Raw genomic sequence first — 16,945 nt, forward strand, 5'->3', positions numbered from 1 at the left:
CCAGGGATGAACCCTGGATTCCTCCATTACTGCAGCAAGTACTCAGGAATGAGCCCAGCCGAGCGAAGCGCTTCTGAGTAGGGGCAGACGTCCCCAAAGCCGCTTGCTAACAGTATCCCAGCTGAGCCTGGAGCCGACGGTGCAGACAGCTTATCCTCAAGTAACAGCCCTAAGAAATGCCTAAAGGGGAGATAAAGCATGATTCTAGACCCAGCCTCTGAGATCCCTTCGAACTGCCTGAAACCTCACCAACCATTTTCTAATCTCCTCAATTTTCTCTTGGATTTCCTGATCCTATAGTATTAAATTCCATACGCAATCTACCTTCAAACCACATAGAAATGGATTCCAGCAGGCTTTCAACTATGGGTCCAGAAATTCATTCTTCAGTTTAAGGATACTTACACTAAGGTGCATGAAATGCAGATCTACTTATAATTATGACCTTTCAACATTTTATCTCGTGTTACTAAAGAGTACCTATTTACATTAATAATATTAGGATACTTGTGATGAAGAAACCCACCATTTCCAAACAACAAAAAATCCTCCAACTCTCCTCCTATTTCACAAAGGGGTTCTATACATTTGTGATTTAGAAGTGAGTGAAACTTACTGTATTTTTAGAGAGACTCACAGTATCAGTGTGGGGTGCACGCCTTAACAACTGTCTTGCCCAATCGCTGGGATGGATACAAAGCAAAATATTTTCATTGCAAGATTTTGAAGCAACCATGGACAGGGGAGAAGATAATATCCACATAAAGCGGGCAAATGCAGCAAGGAAACAGTATGTCTACAAAGAGAAGGGGGGCAGGAGAAGGTGGGGAAAGACATCAACAGCAGAGGGAACAGAACGACTCAGGCTCAGAGGGAGGAAAAGCTGCTCTGAAGGACCTGAGAGCGAAGGACAGCCGGGCCCCTCGGGAGCCTTGTTCTGTCACCATCCCTCCTGAGCAGAGGATGGACAGTCCAGTGTTTACTAGCAAGACAGCCTGCAAGACACAGAAATGAGTTTAGTACGGTCTCCCCACTCAAGGAGCAGCTGATAAGACAGACAAGCTGTACTGTGATAAGTAGCAGAAGGTAAGCGCAGAGGGCAGCGGAATAAGGAGTTTATTACTTCATTCAGAATTAGGGTACAGAGTCATCGGCTGTGTGGGGAAACAGAAGTTGGAAGGTTGGTGAGTAAAAATGCAGAGTATCCATTAGTTTAAAAATTAAATTGTGTTCTAAAACTCCAGATTAAAAGCATATATACAGATGCAAAACTTGCAAGTTGAAATGAACATATGTCAAAGCCAAATGATTGCAGACTAAGTCCCTTTATGATATGCCAAGACCTGAGCTCATAGCTCTGGATAAATACCAAGCTGTGTCATTCATCGGCTTGTTTGGGTATTAATGAACGCATCAAAAGTTTTCAACAATCACAGACATTGCTGCACTTGGAAAACGGTAAGTGGAGAGTCAGGTCAACGTGAACATTTCTCTGCTGGTTGAAATCTACATTTAAGGCATAATTTTGTAAAGTACAATGTCAGGTGTATTATTTTGAGATTACCTAGAGACATTCAATTTTGCATTTCATAGACTTTTCATATCCTTTTGTGTCTCCACAGAAAAACATTTATCTGTGTTGAAAATCCTGAAATCATTTGTAGATATACTTTTTCTTTTATTGGCTATGTTAAGAATATTTACCTGTGGGAACTATAATAATTCCAAGCAATTTACTGTCTGGCCAAAAGTATCACATTTGCACAAGATTTACTGATGGGTAACTTGTGCAAGCTTGAGTAGCACTTCATCAATACATGCTTTCCTCAGCTGTTCTGGGACAGCAACAGGGCATCCCTTTTTGACCCACCATTATATGGATTTATCCTAAATAGCTGAAAAACGCAAGACCGTGATTTAATAATGAGACTGCCACGAGACACTCTTAGCCGTGTTCATGGAGAAGGTATTGTGGAGAATGCTGCACGCCACCTACCCACTGTCTGCCCCATTAAGTCCTCGGGGAGGAAATGCTTTCTGCTCTTAGCACCAGGATCAGTGACACTCACTGGCAGGTGGGCTGTTTTTACCTTATGGTGGAGAGGCCCTCACTGTATTAACTCAGTCTTTCTGCCTTTTTCTGGTTGCTAGAATCTTAAAGCAAAGCTGAGGACCACCTGTATGGGTGGTAAAGCCTCCCCACCTTACGCTGTCTAGAATAACAACATGCAACAGTAACAATTACCATTGCCAACAGGTGCTGAGCCCCTGGTGCCAAAGCACTTATGTGTGTCAGGTTTCATTTAATATTCACAGTAATCCTAAAATGCGGGCTCTTTTATTTTGCCACCTTGACCAATGAGGAAACCAAAGCTCACAGAGGCCCGCCAGCACCCCAAGGCCGCTGAGCCAGGGGGTGGCAGAAACCCGACTCAGCTGACGTCTTTCTGACACTGGAGGTCGCGCCTCTAACTCTTCATTATTCTGCCTCCTGGCCTGGCCGATGCTTCGGCCCCCTTTGGCTCTTTATTTCCTTTTACTAATGAAATTAAGTTAATAGACCAAAATTCTTTGCGTCAACACCAGGGCTCTTCCAAACCTTCTTCCAAAGGCCATGTCTGAGCCCCAGTGCCTGTCTGGCTCAAGCGCTGGATGACAGAGATCTCTGCTGCCAGTTTTTCCCCAGAGGACATGCGCTTCATGAGTAGAGGCTATGGGCAGCCCTGTGGCTCGGGAAAGGGCAGGTGGGTCTCCTGAGTCTGGACTTTGCTGCCGCGTGTGCTGGGCTGGCCACTGCGCTGACTGGGTGGTTTGTGCACAAAGACTCCTGCCGAGGCAGGGGCAGGAGCACAGGGATGGAACACCAGCCTATGCTCCCTCCACACGAGTGTTTCCAAATTCTGACAGATATGAATCTTCCAGATTCCGGAATGAGAAACTGGAATTCCCAGAAATTCTCAGGAATTCCTGAAATCATGTTATTTCATATTTGTTCCTAAATTTTATTTACATGTTACTAAATAATAATGATGACCATAATAGTAAATTATTTCCATAATAAACAACGAACCATTTATTTATGATAGAGATGCTAAAAATTTCAGAGGTTTTCTGTAAAAAAAAACTATATATTGCAATAACATGTAAAAATGATCTCCACCTGTTATCTGGTAACAGAAAACATTAGGAGAACATTAACACAAAATAAGTGCTAAATAAAAGCCATTTTAGGGGGGTGCTGGGAAGATGGCGGAAGAGTAAGACGCGGAGATCACCTTCCTCCACACAGACACACCAGAAATACATCTACACGGGGAACAACTCCTACACCAACACCTACTTAATGCTGGCAGAAGACCTCACACCTCCCAAAAGGCAAGAAACCCCCCACGTACCTGCGTAGGGCAAAAGAAAAGAGAATAAACAGAGACAAAAGAATAGGGACGGGACCTGCACCAGTGGGAGGGAGCCGTGAAGGAGGAAAGGTTCCCACACACTAGGAGCCCCTTCGCGGGCGGAGACTGCGGGAGGCGGAAGGGGGAGCTTCGCAGCCGCGGAGGAGAGCACAGCCACAGGGGTGCGGAGGGCAAAGCGGGGAGATTCCCGCACAGAGGATCGGTGCCGACCGGCACTCACCAGCCCGAGAGGCTTGTCTGCTCCCCCGCTGGGGCGGGCGGGGCTGGGAGCTGAGGCTCGGGCTTCGGTCGGAGCGCAGGGAGGGGACTGGGGTTGCCGGCGTGAACACAGCCTGCAGGGGGTTAGTGAGCCACGGCTAGCCGGGAGGGAGTCCGGGGAAAAGTCTGGAGCTGCCGCAGAGGCAAGAGACTTTTTCTTCCCTCTTTGTTTCCTGGTGCGCGAGGAGAGGGGATTCAGAGCGCCGCTTAAAGGAGCTCCAGAGACGGGCGCGAGCCGCGGCTAACAGCGCGGACCCCAGAAACGGGCAGGAGACGCTAAGGCTGCTGTTGCCGCCACCAAGGGGCCTGTGTGCCAGCACAGGTCACTATCCACACGCCCCTTCCGGGGAGCCTGTGCAGCCCGCCACTGCCAGGGTCCCGGGATCCAGGGACAACATCCCCGGGACAACTCACCGCGCGCCTCAGGCTGGTGCAACGTCACGCCGGCCTCTGCCGCCGCAGGCCCGCCCCGCACTCCGTGCCCCTCCCTCCCCCCGGCCTGAGTGAGCCAGAGCCCCCGAATCAGCGGCTCCTTTAACCCCGTCCTGTCCGAGCGAAGAACAGAAACCCTCCAGCGACCTACACGCAGAGCCGGGGCCAGATCCAAAGCTGAGCCCCGGGAGCTGTGCGAACAAGGAAGAGAAAGGGAAATCTCTCCCAGCAGCCTCAGGAGCAGCGGATTAAAGCTCCACAATCAACCTGATGTACCTGCATCTGTGGAATACCTGAATACACAACGACTCATCCCAAATTGAGGAGGTGGGCTTCGAGAGCAAGATCTATGATTTTTTCCCCTTCTCCTCTTTTTGTGAATGTGTATGTGTATGCTCCTGTGTGAGATCTTGTCTGTATAGCTTTGCTTCCACCATTTGTCCTAGGGTTCTATCCGTCCATTGTTTGTTTTTTAATAATTAATTTTAATTTTAATAACTTTATTATACGTTACTTTCTTTTTCTTTCTTTTCTTTCTTTCCTCCATTCCTTCCTTCCTTCCTTCCTTCCCTCCTTTACACAACGAATCATCCCAAATTGAGGAGGTGGTCTCTGAGAGCAAGATTTATGATTTTTCCCCCTTTACCTCTTTTTGTGAGGGTGTATGTGTATGCTTCTAAGATTTTGTCTCTATAGCTTTGCTTCCAACATTTGTCCTAAGGTTCTATCCATCCCTTTTTTTTTCGAAATAATTATTTAATTCAATAACTTTATTATACTTTATTATATTTTACAGTATCTTCTTTCTTTCTTTTTTCCTTCCTTCCCTCCTTCCTTCCTTCCTCCCTCCCTCCCTTTCTTTCCTTCTTGCCTTCTCTCCTTCTTTTCTTGTTTCTTTCTTTCCTTCTTCCTTCCTTTCCTTCCTTCCCTCCTTTCTTTCTTTCTTTCTTTCTTTCTTTCTTTCTTCATACTTCTACTAATTCTCTCTACTTTTTCTCCCTTTTATTCTGAGCCGTGTGGATGAAGGGCTCTTGGTGCTCCAGCCAGCAGTCAGGGCTCTGCCTCTGAGGTGGGAGAGCCAACTTCAGGACACTGGTCAACAAGAGACCTCCCAGCTCCACATAATATCAAAGGGCAAAAATCTCCCAGAGACCTCCATCTCAACACCAGCACCCAGCTTCACTCAACGACCAGCAAACTACAGTGCTGGACAACCTATGCCAAAAAAATAGCAAATCAGGAACACAACCCCACCCATTAGCAGAGAGGCTGCCTAAAATCATAATAAGTCCACAGACACCCCAAAACACACCACCAGACGTGGACCTGCCCACTAGAGAGACAAGATCCAGCCCCATCCACCAGAACACAGGCACTAGTTCCCTCCACCAGGAAGCCTACACAACCCACTGGACCAACCTTAGCCACTGGAGACAGACATCAAAAACAACGGGAACTACAAACCTGCAGCCTGCAAAAAGGAGACCCCAAACACAGTAAGATAAGCAAAATGAGAAGACAGAAAAACACACAGCAGATGAAGGAGCAAGATAAAAATGCATCAGACCTAACAAATGAAGAGGAAATAGGCAGTCTACCTGAAAAAGAATTCAGAATAATAATAGTAAGGATGATCCAAAATCTTGGAAATAGAATGGACAAAATGCAAGAAACATTTAACAAGGACCTAGAAGAAATAAAGATGAAACAAGCAACGATGAACAACACAATAAATGAAATTAAAACTACTCTAGATGGAATCAACAGCAGAAAAACTGAGGCAGAAGAACGGATAAGTGACCAGGAAGGTAAAATAGTGGAAATAACTACCGCAGAGCAGAATAAAGAAAAAAGAATGAAAAGAACTGAGGACAGTCTCAGAGACCTCTGGGACAACATTAAACGCACCAACATTCGAATTATCGTGGGGTTCCAGAAGAAGAAGAGAAAAAGAAAGGGACTGAGAAAATATTTGAAGAGATTATAGTTGAAAACTTCCCTAATATGGGAAAGGAAATAGTTAATCAAGACCAGGAAGCACAGAGAGTCCCATACAGGATAAATCCAAGGAGAAATATGCCAAGACACATATTAATCAAACTGTCAAATATTAAATGCAAAGAAAGCATATTAAAAGCAGCAAGGGAAAAGCAACAAATAACACACAAGGGAATCCCCATAAGGTTAACAGCTGATCTCTCAGCAGAAACTCTGCAAGCCAGAAGGGACTGGCAGGACATATTTAAAGTGATGAAGGAGAAAAACCTGCAACCAAGATTACTCTACCCAGCAAAGATCTCATTCAGATTTGATGGAGAAATTAAAACCTTTACAGACAAGCAAGAGCTGAGAGAGTTCAGCACCACCAAACCAGCTTTACAACACATGCTAAAAGAAACTTCTCTAGGCAAGAAACACAAGAGAAGGAAAAGACCTACAATAACGAACCCAAAACAATTTAGAAAACGGGAATAGGAACATACATATTGATAATAACCTTAAATGTAAATGGACTAAATGCTCCCACCAAAAGACACAGATTGGCTGAATGGATACAAAAACAAGACCCTTATATATGCTGTCTACAAGAGACCCACTTCAGACCTAGAGACACACACAGAATGAAAGTAAGGGGATGGAAAAAGATATTCCATGCAAATGGAAACCAAAAGAAAGCTGGAGTAGCAATTCTCATATCAGACACAACAGACTTTAAAATAAAGACTATTAGAAGAGACAAAGAAAGACACTACATAATGATCAAGGGATCGATCCAAGAAGAAGATATAACCATTGTAAATATTTATGCACCCAACATAGGAGCACCTCAATACATAAGGCAAATACTAACAGCCAAAAAAGGGGAAATCGACAGTAACACATTCATCGTAGGGGACTTTAACACCCCACTTTCACCAATGGACAGATCATCCAAAATGAAAATAAATAAGGAAACACAAGCTTTAAATGATACATTAAACAAGACAGACTTAATTGATATTTATAGGACACTCCATCCAAAAACAACAGAATACACATTTTTCTCAAGTGCTCATGGAACATTCTCCATGATAGATCATATCTTGGGTCACAAATCAAGCCTTGGTAAATTTAAGAAAATTGAAATTGTATCAAGTATCTTTTCCGACCACAACGCCATGAGACTAGATATCAATTACAGGAAAAGATCTGTAAAAAATACAAACACATGGAGGCTAAACAATACACTACTTAATAATGAAGTCATCACTGAAGAAATCAAAGAGGAAATAAAAAAATACCTAGAAACAAATGACAATGGAGACACAACGACCCAAAACCCATGGGATGCAGCAAAAGCAGTTCTAAGGGGGAAGTTTATAGCAATACAAGCCCACCTTAAGAAGCAGGAAACATCTCGAATAAACAACCTAACCTTGCACCTCAAGCAATTAGAGAAAGAAGAACAAAAAAACCCCGAAGCTACCAGAAGGAAAAAAATCATAAAAATCAGATCAGAAATAAATGAAAAAGAAATGAAGGAAACAATAGCAAAGATCAATAAAACTAAAAGCTGGTTCTTTGAGAAGATAAACAAAATAGATAAACCACTAGCCAGACTCATCAAGAAAAAATGGTAGAAGACTCAAATCAATAGAATTAGAAATGAAAAAGGAGAAGTAACAACTGACACTGCAGAAATAAAAAAGATCATGAGACATTACTACAAGCAACTCTATGCCAATAAAATGGACAACCTGGAAGAAATGGACAAATTCTTAGAAATGCACAATCTGCCAAGACTGAATCAGGAAGAAACAGAAAATATGAACAGACCAATCGCAAGCACTGAAATTGAAACTGTGATTAAAAATCTTCCAACAAACAAAAGCCCAGGACCAGATGGCTTCACAGGCGAATTCTATCAAACATTTAGAGAAGAGCTAACAACTATCCTTCTCAAACTCTTCCAAAATATAGCAGAGGGAGGAACACTCCCAAATTCCTTCTACAAGGCCACCATCACCCTGATACCAAAACCAGACAAGGATGTCACAAAGAAAGAAAACTACAGGCCAATATCACTGATGAACATAGATGCAAAAATCCTCAACAAAATACTCGCAAACAGAATCCAACAGCACATTAAACGGATCATACACCATGATCAAGGGGATTTATTCCAGAAATGCAAGGATTCTTCAATATACGGAAATCAACCAACATGATACACCATGTTAACAAATTGAAGGAGAAAAACCATATGATCATCTCAATAGATGCAGAGAAAGCTTTCAACAAAATTCAACACCCATTTGTGATAAAAACCCTGCAGAAAGTAGCCATAGAGGGAACTTTCTCAACATAATAAAGGCCATATATGACAAACCCACAGCCAACATCGTCCTCAATGGCAAAAAAATGAAAGCATTTCCACTAAGATCAGGAACAAGACAAGGTTGCCCACTCTCACCACTCTTATTCAACATAGTTTTGGAAGTTTTCGCCACAGCAATCAGAGAAGAAAAGGAAATAAAAGGAATCCAAATCGCAAAAGAAGAAGTAAAGCTGTCACTGTTTGCAGATGACATGATCCTATACATAGAGAACCCTAAAGATGCTACCAGAAAACTACTAGAGCTAATCAATGAATTTGGTAAAGTGGCAGGATACAAAATTAATGCACAGAAATCTCTGGCATTCCTATACACTAATGATGAAAAATCTGGAAGTGAAATCAAGAAAACACTCCCATTTACCACTGCAACAAAAAGAATAAAATATCTAGGAATAAACCTACCTAAGGAGACAAAAGACCTGTATGCAGAAAATTATAAGACACTGATGAAAGAAATTAAAGATGATACAAATAGATGGAGAGATATACCATGTTCTTGGATTGGAAGAATCAACATTGTGGAAATGACTCTACTACCCAAAGCAATCTACAGATTGAAGGCAATCCCTATCAATCTACCACTGGCATTTTTCACAGAACTAGAACAAAAAATTTCACAATTTGTATGGAAACACAAAAGACCCCGAAGAGCCAAAGCAATCTTGAGAACGAAAAACAGAGCTGGAGGAATCAGGCTCCCTGACTTCAGACTATACTACAAAGCTACAGTAATCAAGACAGTATGGTACTGGCACAAAAACAGAAAGATAGATCAATGGAACAGCATAGAAAGCCCAGAGATAAACCCACACACATATGGTCACCTTATCTTTGATAAAGGAGGCAGGAATGCACAGTGGAGAAAGGACAGCCTCTTCAATAAGTGGTGCTGGGAAAACTGGACAGGTACATGTAAAAGTATGAGATTAGATCACTCCCTAATACCATACGCAAAAATTAGCTCAAAATGGATTAAAGACCTAAATGTAAGGCCAGAAACTATCAAACTCTGAGAGGAAAACATAGGCAGAACACTCTGTGACATAAATCACATCAAGATCCTTTCTGACCCACCTCCTAGAGTAATGGAAATAAAAACAAAAATAAACAAATGGGACCTAATGAAACTGCAAAGCTTTTGCACAGCAAAGGAAACCATAAACAAGACCAAAAGACAACCCTCAGAATGGGAGAAAAGATTTGCAAATGAAGCAACTGACAAAGGATTAATCTCCAAAATTTACAAGCAGCTCTTGCAGCTCAATAACAAAAAAACAAACAACCCAATCCAAAAATGGACAGAAGACCCAAATAGACATTTCTCCAAAGAAGATATACAGACTGCCAACAAACACATGAAAGAATGCTCAACATCATTAATCATTAGAGAAATGCAAATCAAAACTACAATGAGATATCATCTCACGCTGGTCAGAATGGCCATCATCAAAAAATCTAGAAACAATAAATGCTGGAGAGGATGTGGAGAAAAGGGAACCCTCTTGCACTGTTGGTGGGAATGTAAATTGATACAGCCACTGTAGAGAACAGTATGGAGGTTCCTTTAAAAACTACAAATAGAACTACCATATGACCCAGCAATCCCACTACTGGGCATATACCCTGAGAAAACCAGAATTCAAAAAGAGTCATGTACCAAAATGTTCATTGCAGCTCTATTTACAATAGCCCGGAGATGGAAACAACCTAAGTGCCCATCATCGGATGAATGGATAAAGAAGATGTGGCACATATATACAATGGAATATTACTCAGCCATAAAAAGAAACGAAATTGAGTTATTTGTAATGAGGTGGATAGACCTAGAGTCTGTCATACAGAGTGAAGTAAGTCAGAAAGAAAAAGACAAATACCGTATGCTAACACATATATATGGAATTTAAGGGGAAAAAAATGTCATGAAGAACCTAGGGGTAAGACAGAAATAAAGACACAGGCCTACTGGAGAACGGACTTGAGGATATGGGGAGGGGGAAGGGTGAGCTGTGACAGGGCGAGAGAGAGGCATGGACGTATATACAGCACCAAACGTAAGGTATATAGCTAGTGGGAAGCAGCCGCATGGCACAGGGATATCGGCTCGGTACTTTGTGACCGCCTGGAGGGGTGGGAGGGCGGGAGACGCAAGAGAGAAGAGATATGGGAACATATGTATATGTGTAACTGATTCACTTTGTTATAAAGCAGAAACTAACACACCATTGTAAAGCAATTATACCCCAATAAAGATGTTAAAAAATAATAATAAAGTAAAAATAAAAGCCATTTTAAAAACTGAAAGATGACATTAAAATATTTATCATTTATAAGATATTCTTAAAATACAATTTTAAAATACACAAAGCATTAACCGTCCTATCCAATAGTCTTGATTTTTGTTTCAGGACAAATATGCCAGATGTTAAAAATGTTTTTTTTCATTTTACATTGACATTGGTCAAATTGTTGACAGGCTTCCAAAAGCATAGCCAAGTTAGGCATTAGAGTTTGCATCATATATGCTCATTTCCTTTTTTAATGATGAAAATATTTTATCTGCCTGCCCTGATTCTGGTTGGACCATTGAGGTCTATGTTGTTTTTGCTAATTAAGATTTTAGATCACTTTCTGGTTTCATGATGCATTGTTGCACAACCCACACTCACATCTTCCTCTCTTTGCATTTCTTATGTTCAATTACTTGGAAAGAACAAATTGTAATACATAATATATACAATATAGTGAATATTCAAACACAAAACAATGCCCGGGTACATCCAATGACATACCATTGAGATCTCCTAGCAAGCTCACCAGGGCTACAGAGAATGACAGATCAAAATTTCAGATTTAACGACTTACTTTGCTTTACAAATTTGTTATTTCTTAGAACACCACTAACAGGACTTGTATGAAGTATATGATGCATATTAGCATATCATTTATTTTTGCAAGAATGACTTGCACATACACATCATTTAGAGCACGGCAACAGCTACAAGCGAGGCTGACCGCCTGGGCTGTGACCACTTTACTCTTACTGGTTCCCGTCCTGATGCCTGGAAATGTCTACCTTCACCTTTGATTCTGCTGCCAGAATTTTCTTTTTTTAAAAATTTTATTGAGGGATGACTGGCAAATATAATTGTATCTGACGTGTACAATGTGCTGATTTGATACCCACGTACGCTGTGGAATGATTACCAAGATGATCAGCAGGTGTTGCTCTCCATGATGTCAGTAGGTTCCTCTGAGCCAGTAATGTCTTCAGGAAGATTATTAAATTTTAATCGTCAAATTTTAATTCTAACTTCCCGTTTTCCCAATTTCTTGACTAATTTTTCTTGGGATTCAGGATTCAGGAAAACATAAAAAACTTTTTCTGAGAAGTGCTGAGAATTGCCGCTGAGACTGTGTCCAACAGGCAAGCAGGCATATTTTTCTTTCAGGAAAACCTTTTTTGGCTTACTTATACCTACCAGACTGTCCACGCAGCGGGCCTCTGTTGAATTCACCAAAATGTGCATATAGGCTAGTTCACCTGTCAGCTTGGGACGACCTCAGAGGCACAGGAAAAGTACCCTTTAGCGATTTAGGAGTCACATAAATATCTTGAACTATGCAAAGCTTAGCAAATGCAGGAGGACAAGATGACGTAAGTCAAAATGCTGTTTTCACAAGTACTTCTGGGCTATCGCTTTAGACCTGGCCTCGCCATTTATCAATATCCAATATCAGAAATGAACAGTAATCTGGGCTTGGGTAAATCATTTTCCTTGCCCCACCCCACATTCAAGGACTTAAATATTGATACACTGTTATATGGGCCATTTATTTATTTATTATTATAAAATGTTTTCACACATGGGATATTACTTGAGAGTAATGGAAATGGACCAATATATATTTTAAGCACCTACAATGTATCAGACACATCACATGCTTCAAATGTGTTTTCTCAGTCCTTAAAATAATCCTATAGTGGGTATTACTAATTTCACTCCATGGGTTGGGAAAATTAAGGCTCAAAACCATAACTTTTCAACAGTCACATTGCTAGTAAGTGATACAACCTAGAATTTAGTCTAAGTCCAACTTCAAGACTCCTTGCTCTTTCCACTGCATCATACTGCAGATCATAAAATGGTGGCAAGTCACAATATCTGACGGCTGCCATGGCCCGCTGACCGCTCCCCAGCTAGGGGAGAGGGCTGGTACCTGACGGCCCAGCTGCTCCATGAGGACGAACCTCGCTATCCTCAGGGTAACAGGACCTTCCCCTGTGCACACTGAAGTAGTAACAGGGATACTTACTACCCTTACTTGAAATAAATATATAGTCAACTTGGAAGCAGAACATACATTTTCAGGAAAAAATTTTAAATAAACATTGCAAACATAGTACAAAAGGTTTCTCTCTCACCTTCAAATATTTCACCAGCTTCTGAATTTGCCAGTATTCTGATGGCAAATCTGCATTTGTTTCCTGAAGATGGTCAGGTGGTTCTTCATCTTCCTCACTCTCTGAGGAGCTCTCACTAATAATCCCCTCAATCTTTTCAACACTCTTACTAAGAACAACAACAACAAGGTATAATAAGTATGTTTATGCTACAGTATGGACATGGTTATAATGTTACTATTTCAGCAACATGTACACAAGCAATGGATAAGGTACCAACACCTTCTGAGTTCTGGAAGATCTTTGTTAATATCTGTATGAGGAGGTGAGCAAACACGTCTCAGTAGCAGATGCATTTCAGTATTATTGCTACGGGTGCAATAATAATAAAGAACACAGCAAGAAATGGCAAGGGTATTAGGTAAACGACCGAAGACTGCAACTTGTCATAGCAGTTGACTGACTTAACATGTTGTTCTTTATATTTACATTTCTTTTATTTACTTACTTAAAATTGAATACAATTAAAAATTCAGTTCTCCAGTCACACTGGCCACACTGCAAGTGCTCAATAATCATAGGTAGCTAGTGGCTACCGTACAGGACAGCTCAGAAATAAACCATTTCTATTACTGCAGAAAGCTCAGTTGGGCAGTGCTGCCAGTGCCCCAAAGGGAAGGCATTTATTCCCTTACCCAAGAGAGTTCACTTTATTCCTCACTGCTCTAGAGGCTTCTAACTTAACACCAAGGTCACAGACACAGGCTAGTTCACTCAAGCCCTTGGGAACATAGTCAATTCATCCTTATCTTCTTTCTTTCTCTCCCTCCTTTTCTCTCTCCATCCCCCCAGGTGCTCTCTTCCATAAAACTCTTTCCTAGTCTTTTCCATTTGGAAGCATAGTAGGAGGATGGGTAATTGTCAAGTTTCATTATTTTTAAGGTTCTACCATTCTCTTAATTTCTCAAAGGTTTTTCAGCACAGACAGCTCCAATTCTTGTACTTTCAAAAGTGCAGAATGGTGCAGCTGTGCTCTCTGGGCCACAGTGGGGGGAAATCCTGAACTGAAGGGTCTGGAGCTGAGTCTCAGTTTTATGTATCCTCTTGTCCAAAAGATGTCAGGAAACCTGTGTTGGTTAAAGAGGAAAACCTGGTAGATCAGGTCTACCTAAAAATGAAGTAAACCCCCAATGTTCACTGCAGCATTATTTACAATAGCCAAGACATGGAAACAACCCAAGTGTCCACGGACAGATGAATGGATAAAGAAGACGTGATACATACAAACAATGGAATACTAGTCATAAAAATAGAAGGAAATCCTGACATTGGTGACAACCTGGGTGGACCTGGAGGGTATCATGCTAAGTGAAATCAGTCAGAGGAAGACAAATACTCTATGATTTCATCTATACGTGGAATCTAAAAATAAAAAACAAAAACAAAACAACAACCAAACTCATAGAAATCAGACTTGTGGTTACCAGAGGTGGAGGGAGGGAAACTGGGGGAAGGTGTTCAAACGCTACACACAGGTATCTGATAAATAAGTGCTGGGGATGTGGTGTACGAGATGACTACGCTAACACTGCCGTGTGGTGTATCTGAAAGTCGCTTAGAGAGTAAGTCTGAGGGTCCTCATCACAAGAAACAGAGTTATTTGCAACTACATAAGGGGGTGTAAATTAACTGAGCCTACTGCAGTCATTTCACAATACACGTATGTCAAGTCATAGGGTGCACCATGAGCTTATACAGAGCTGTATGTCAATTATATCTCAATAAAACTGAAAAAAGCCACACACATACATACACACACAAAGATATATCAGGTTTTCTGTACATAGCTAAAGCAATGCAGAAAGAGAACTACATGGCACTAAAGGCCTACATAAGAAAAGAGAAGTCTCAATTCAGTCATCTAAACTCACATCTAAAGAAACTAGAAAAAGAAGAGCAAAACAAACCCAAAGAAAACAGAGAAAAGGAAATAATAAAGAGAAGAAATCAATCAAATTGAAAACAGAAAAACAACTTGAAAAATCTATAAAAACAAAAAACTGCTTGTTGAAAAGATCAATAAAACTGACAAAGCTCTAGCAAGACTGACAAAAAAAGAGAAGACACAAATTTCCAGTACCAGAAGTGAATGAAACGTAGCATATCACTACAGATCCTGCTGACAACAAAAGGATCATAAGAGAAAACTATGAACAACTGAACATTAATTTTGACAATTTAGATAAAACAGACCAACTCCTTTAAAGGTACAAACTACCGTAACTTAACCAATATGAAGCACATAATTTGAACAGCACTACAACTATTAATGGAATTAATTCATAATTTTAAAACTCATAGCAAAAGTCTCCAGTTCCAGATGATTTCACTGGAGAATTTTAACGGGCATAGAAGTACTAACACCAATTTTATACAATCTCTCCTAGAAAATACAAGAGAAGGGAACTCATTTTATGAAGCCTGATATCAAAACCAAAGTGCAAAACAAAAACAACACACTGTTATTGAATATCCCTCATGAGTGTAGATGCAGATATTCTTAACATACTATTAAGCACACATAATTCAGCTATATATAAAAAGAATGAGCCCACCATGACCAAGTGGGGTTTATTCCAGGAATGCAAGGCTGATTCAGTATTCAAAAATCAGCCGTTGTAACCCACCACAGTAGCAGCCTAAAGAAGCAAAATGACATGACCATACCAATTGATGTAGAAAAACCATGTGACAAAATTCAACACCCAATGGTGATTAAAACTCTCAGAAAACCAAGAATAGAGGGGACCTTCCTCAACTTGATAAAGAATATCTGTACAAAAACTATCATCATACTTTCTGGCGAAAGACTGAATGCTTTCCTCCTAAGATTGAGAAAAAGTAAGAACTTTGATCGCTGATAGTCAACATAGTACTGGCGTTTCTACTTCTAGATGTAAATCTAACAAAATATGTACAGGACTTATATGCTGAAAACTATTACAAACTGCTGGTGAAGGAAATCAAAGGCTTAAATACACAGACATACAGTGTTCATGGATTGGCAGAGTCTACATAGTAAAGATAGCAATTTTCTCAAAACTCATACAGAGTTTTAATGCAATTTCTATCAAAATCTTCAGTAAGTTTTTTCTGTTAGATATAGCAAGGTCATTCTAAAATTTATGTGGAAAGGAAAAAACCTAGAATAGGTCAAAACGATTTTGGGAAGAAAAATAATAAAGTGAGAGGAATCACTTTACCGGATTTCAAGATTTACTATAGAGCTACAGTAATCAAGAATGTATGGTGTTGGCAAAGGGCTGGACATAAAAGTCAGCTGCACAGAATAAAGACCCAGAAATAGACCCACACGAGTGCACCCACCTGATTTTTGATTAAGGTGAAGAAGCAAGTCCAAGGTGGAGAGAGAGCCTTTTCATCAAATGGTGCTGGAGGGATGACCTAGGGCAATGGGTCTTGACCTAGGTCTCAGACTTTACATAAAATTAACTCAGAATGGATCCCAGTCTTCAATATAAAATGTAGAATTATTAAACTTTTAGGAGGAAAACATTGGAGATAATCTTCAGGACCAAGGGCTTTGTGACATCAAAGGCACAATCCATAAAAGAAAAAACTGATAAATCAGACTTCATCAAAATTAAAGAGTGCCCTCTGAGAGGCCCTATTAAGAGGATGAAAAGACAAGTCACAGAAAGGGAGAAAATATCTGCAAACTACATCTATAACCACGGATATCCTGGATAGAAAAGAACTCTCAGAACTCAACATGTAAAAAACAAATGATTCAACTAGAAAATGAGCAAAAGACATAAAGAGACATTTCACTGATGAGCATAAAGGGACGGCAATAAGCGCATGACAAGATGTTAACATCATGAGCCATTAGGGAAATGCTAAGACCACGATGAGCTATCACTACACAGCTTTCAGAAGAGCTGAAATACAACACGCAACAATACCAAATGCTGGCGAGGATGAGGGAAAACTGAGTCTCTCAGACGTCACTGGTGGGAACATAAAATGGTGCAGCCA

General features: G+C 40.8%; 1 protein-coding gene across 1 annotated transcript in view; it reads right to left on the bottom strand.

The window, feature by feature from the left end:
- ODAD2 (outer dynein arm docking complex subunit 2) overlaps positions 1 to 16,945 on the bottom strand; it is a 303,897-nt gene that overhangs the window by 195,621 nt on the left and 91,331 nt on the right. The window contains exon 13 of the mRNA XM_049705317.1: positions 12,908 to 13,055. Within this exon, the coding sequence (XP_049561274.1) occupies positions 12,908 to 13,055 (148 nt within the window). The remainder of the gene's footprint in view (positions 1 to 12,907; positions 13,056 to 16,945) is intronic.

The sequence above is a fragment of the Orcinus orca genome, chromosome 2 (genome assembly GCF_937001465.1).
Source record: "Orcinus orca chromosome 2, mOrcOrc1.1, whole genome shotgun sequence".
NCBI lineage: Eukaryota > Metazoa > Chordata > Mammalia > Artiodactyla > Delphinidae > Orcinus > Orcinus orca.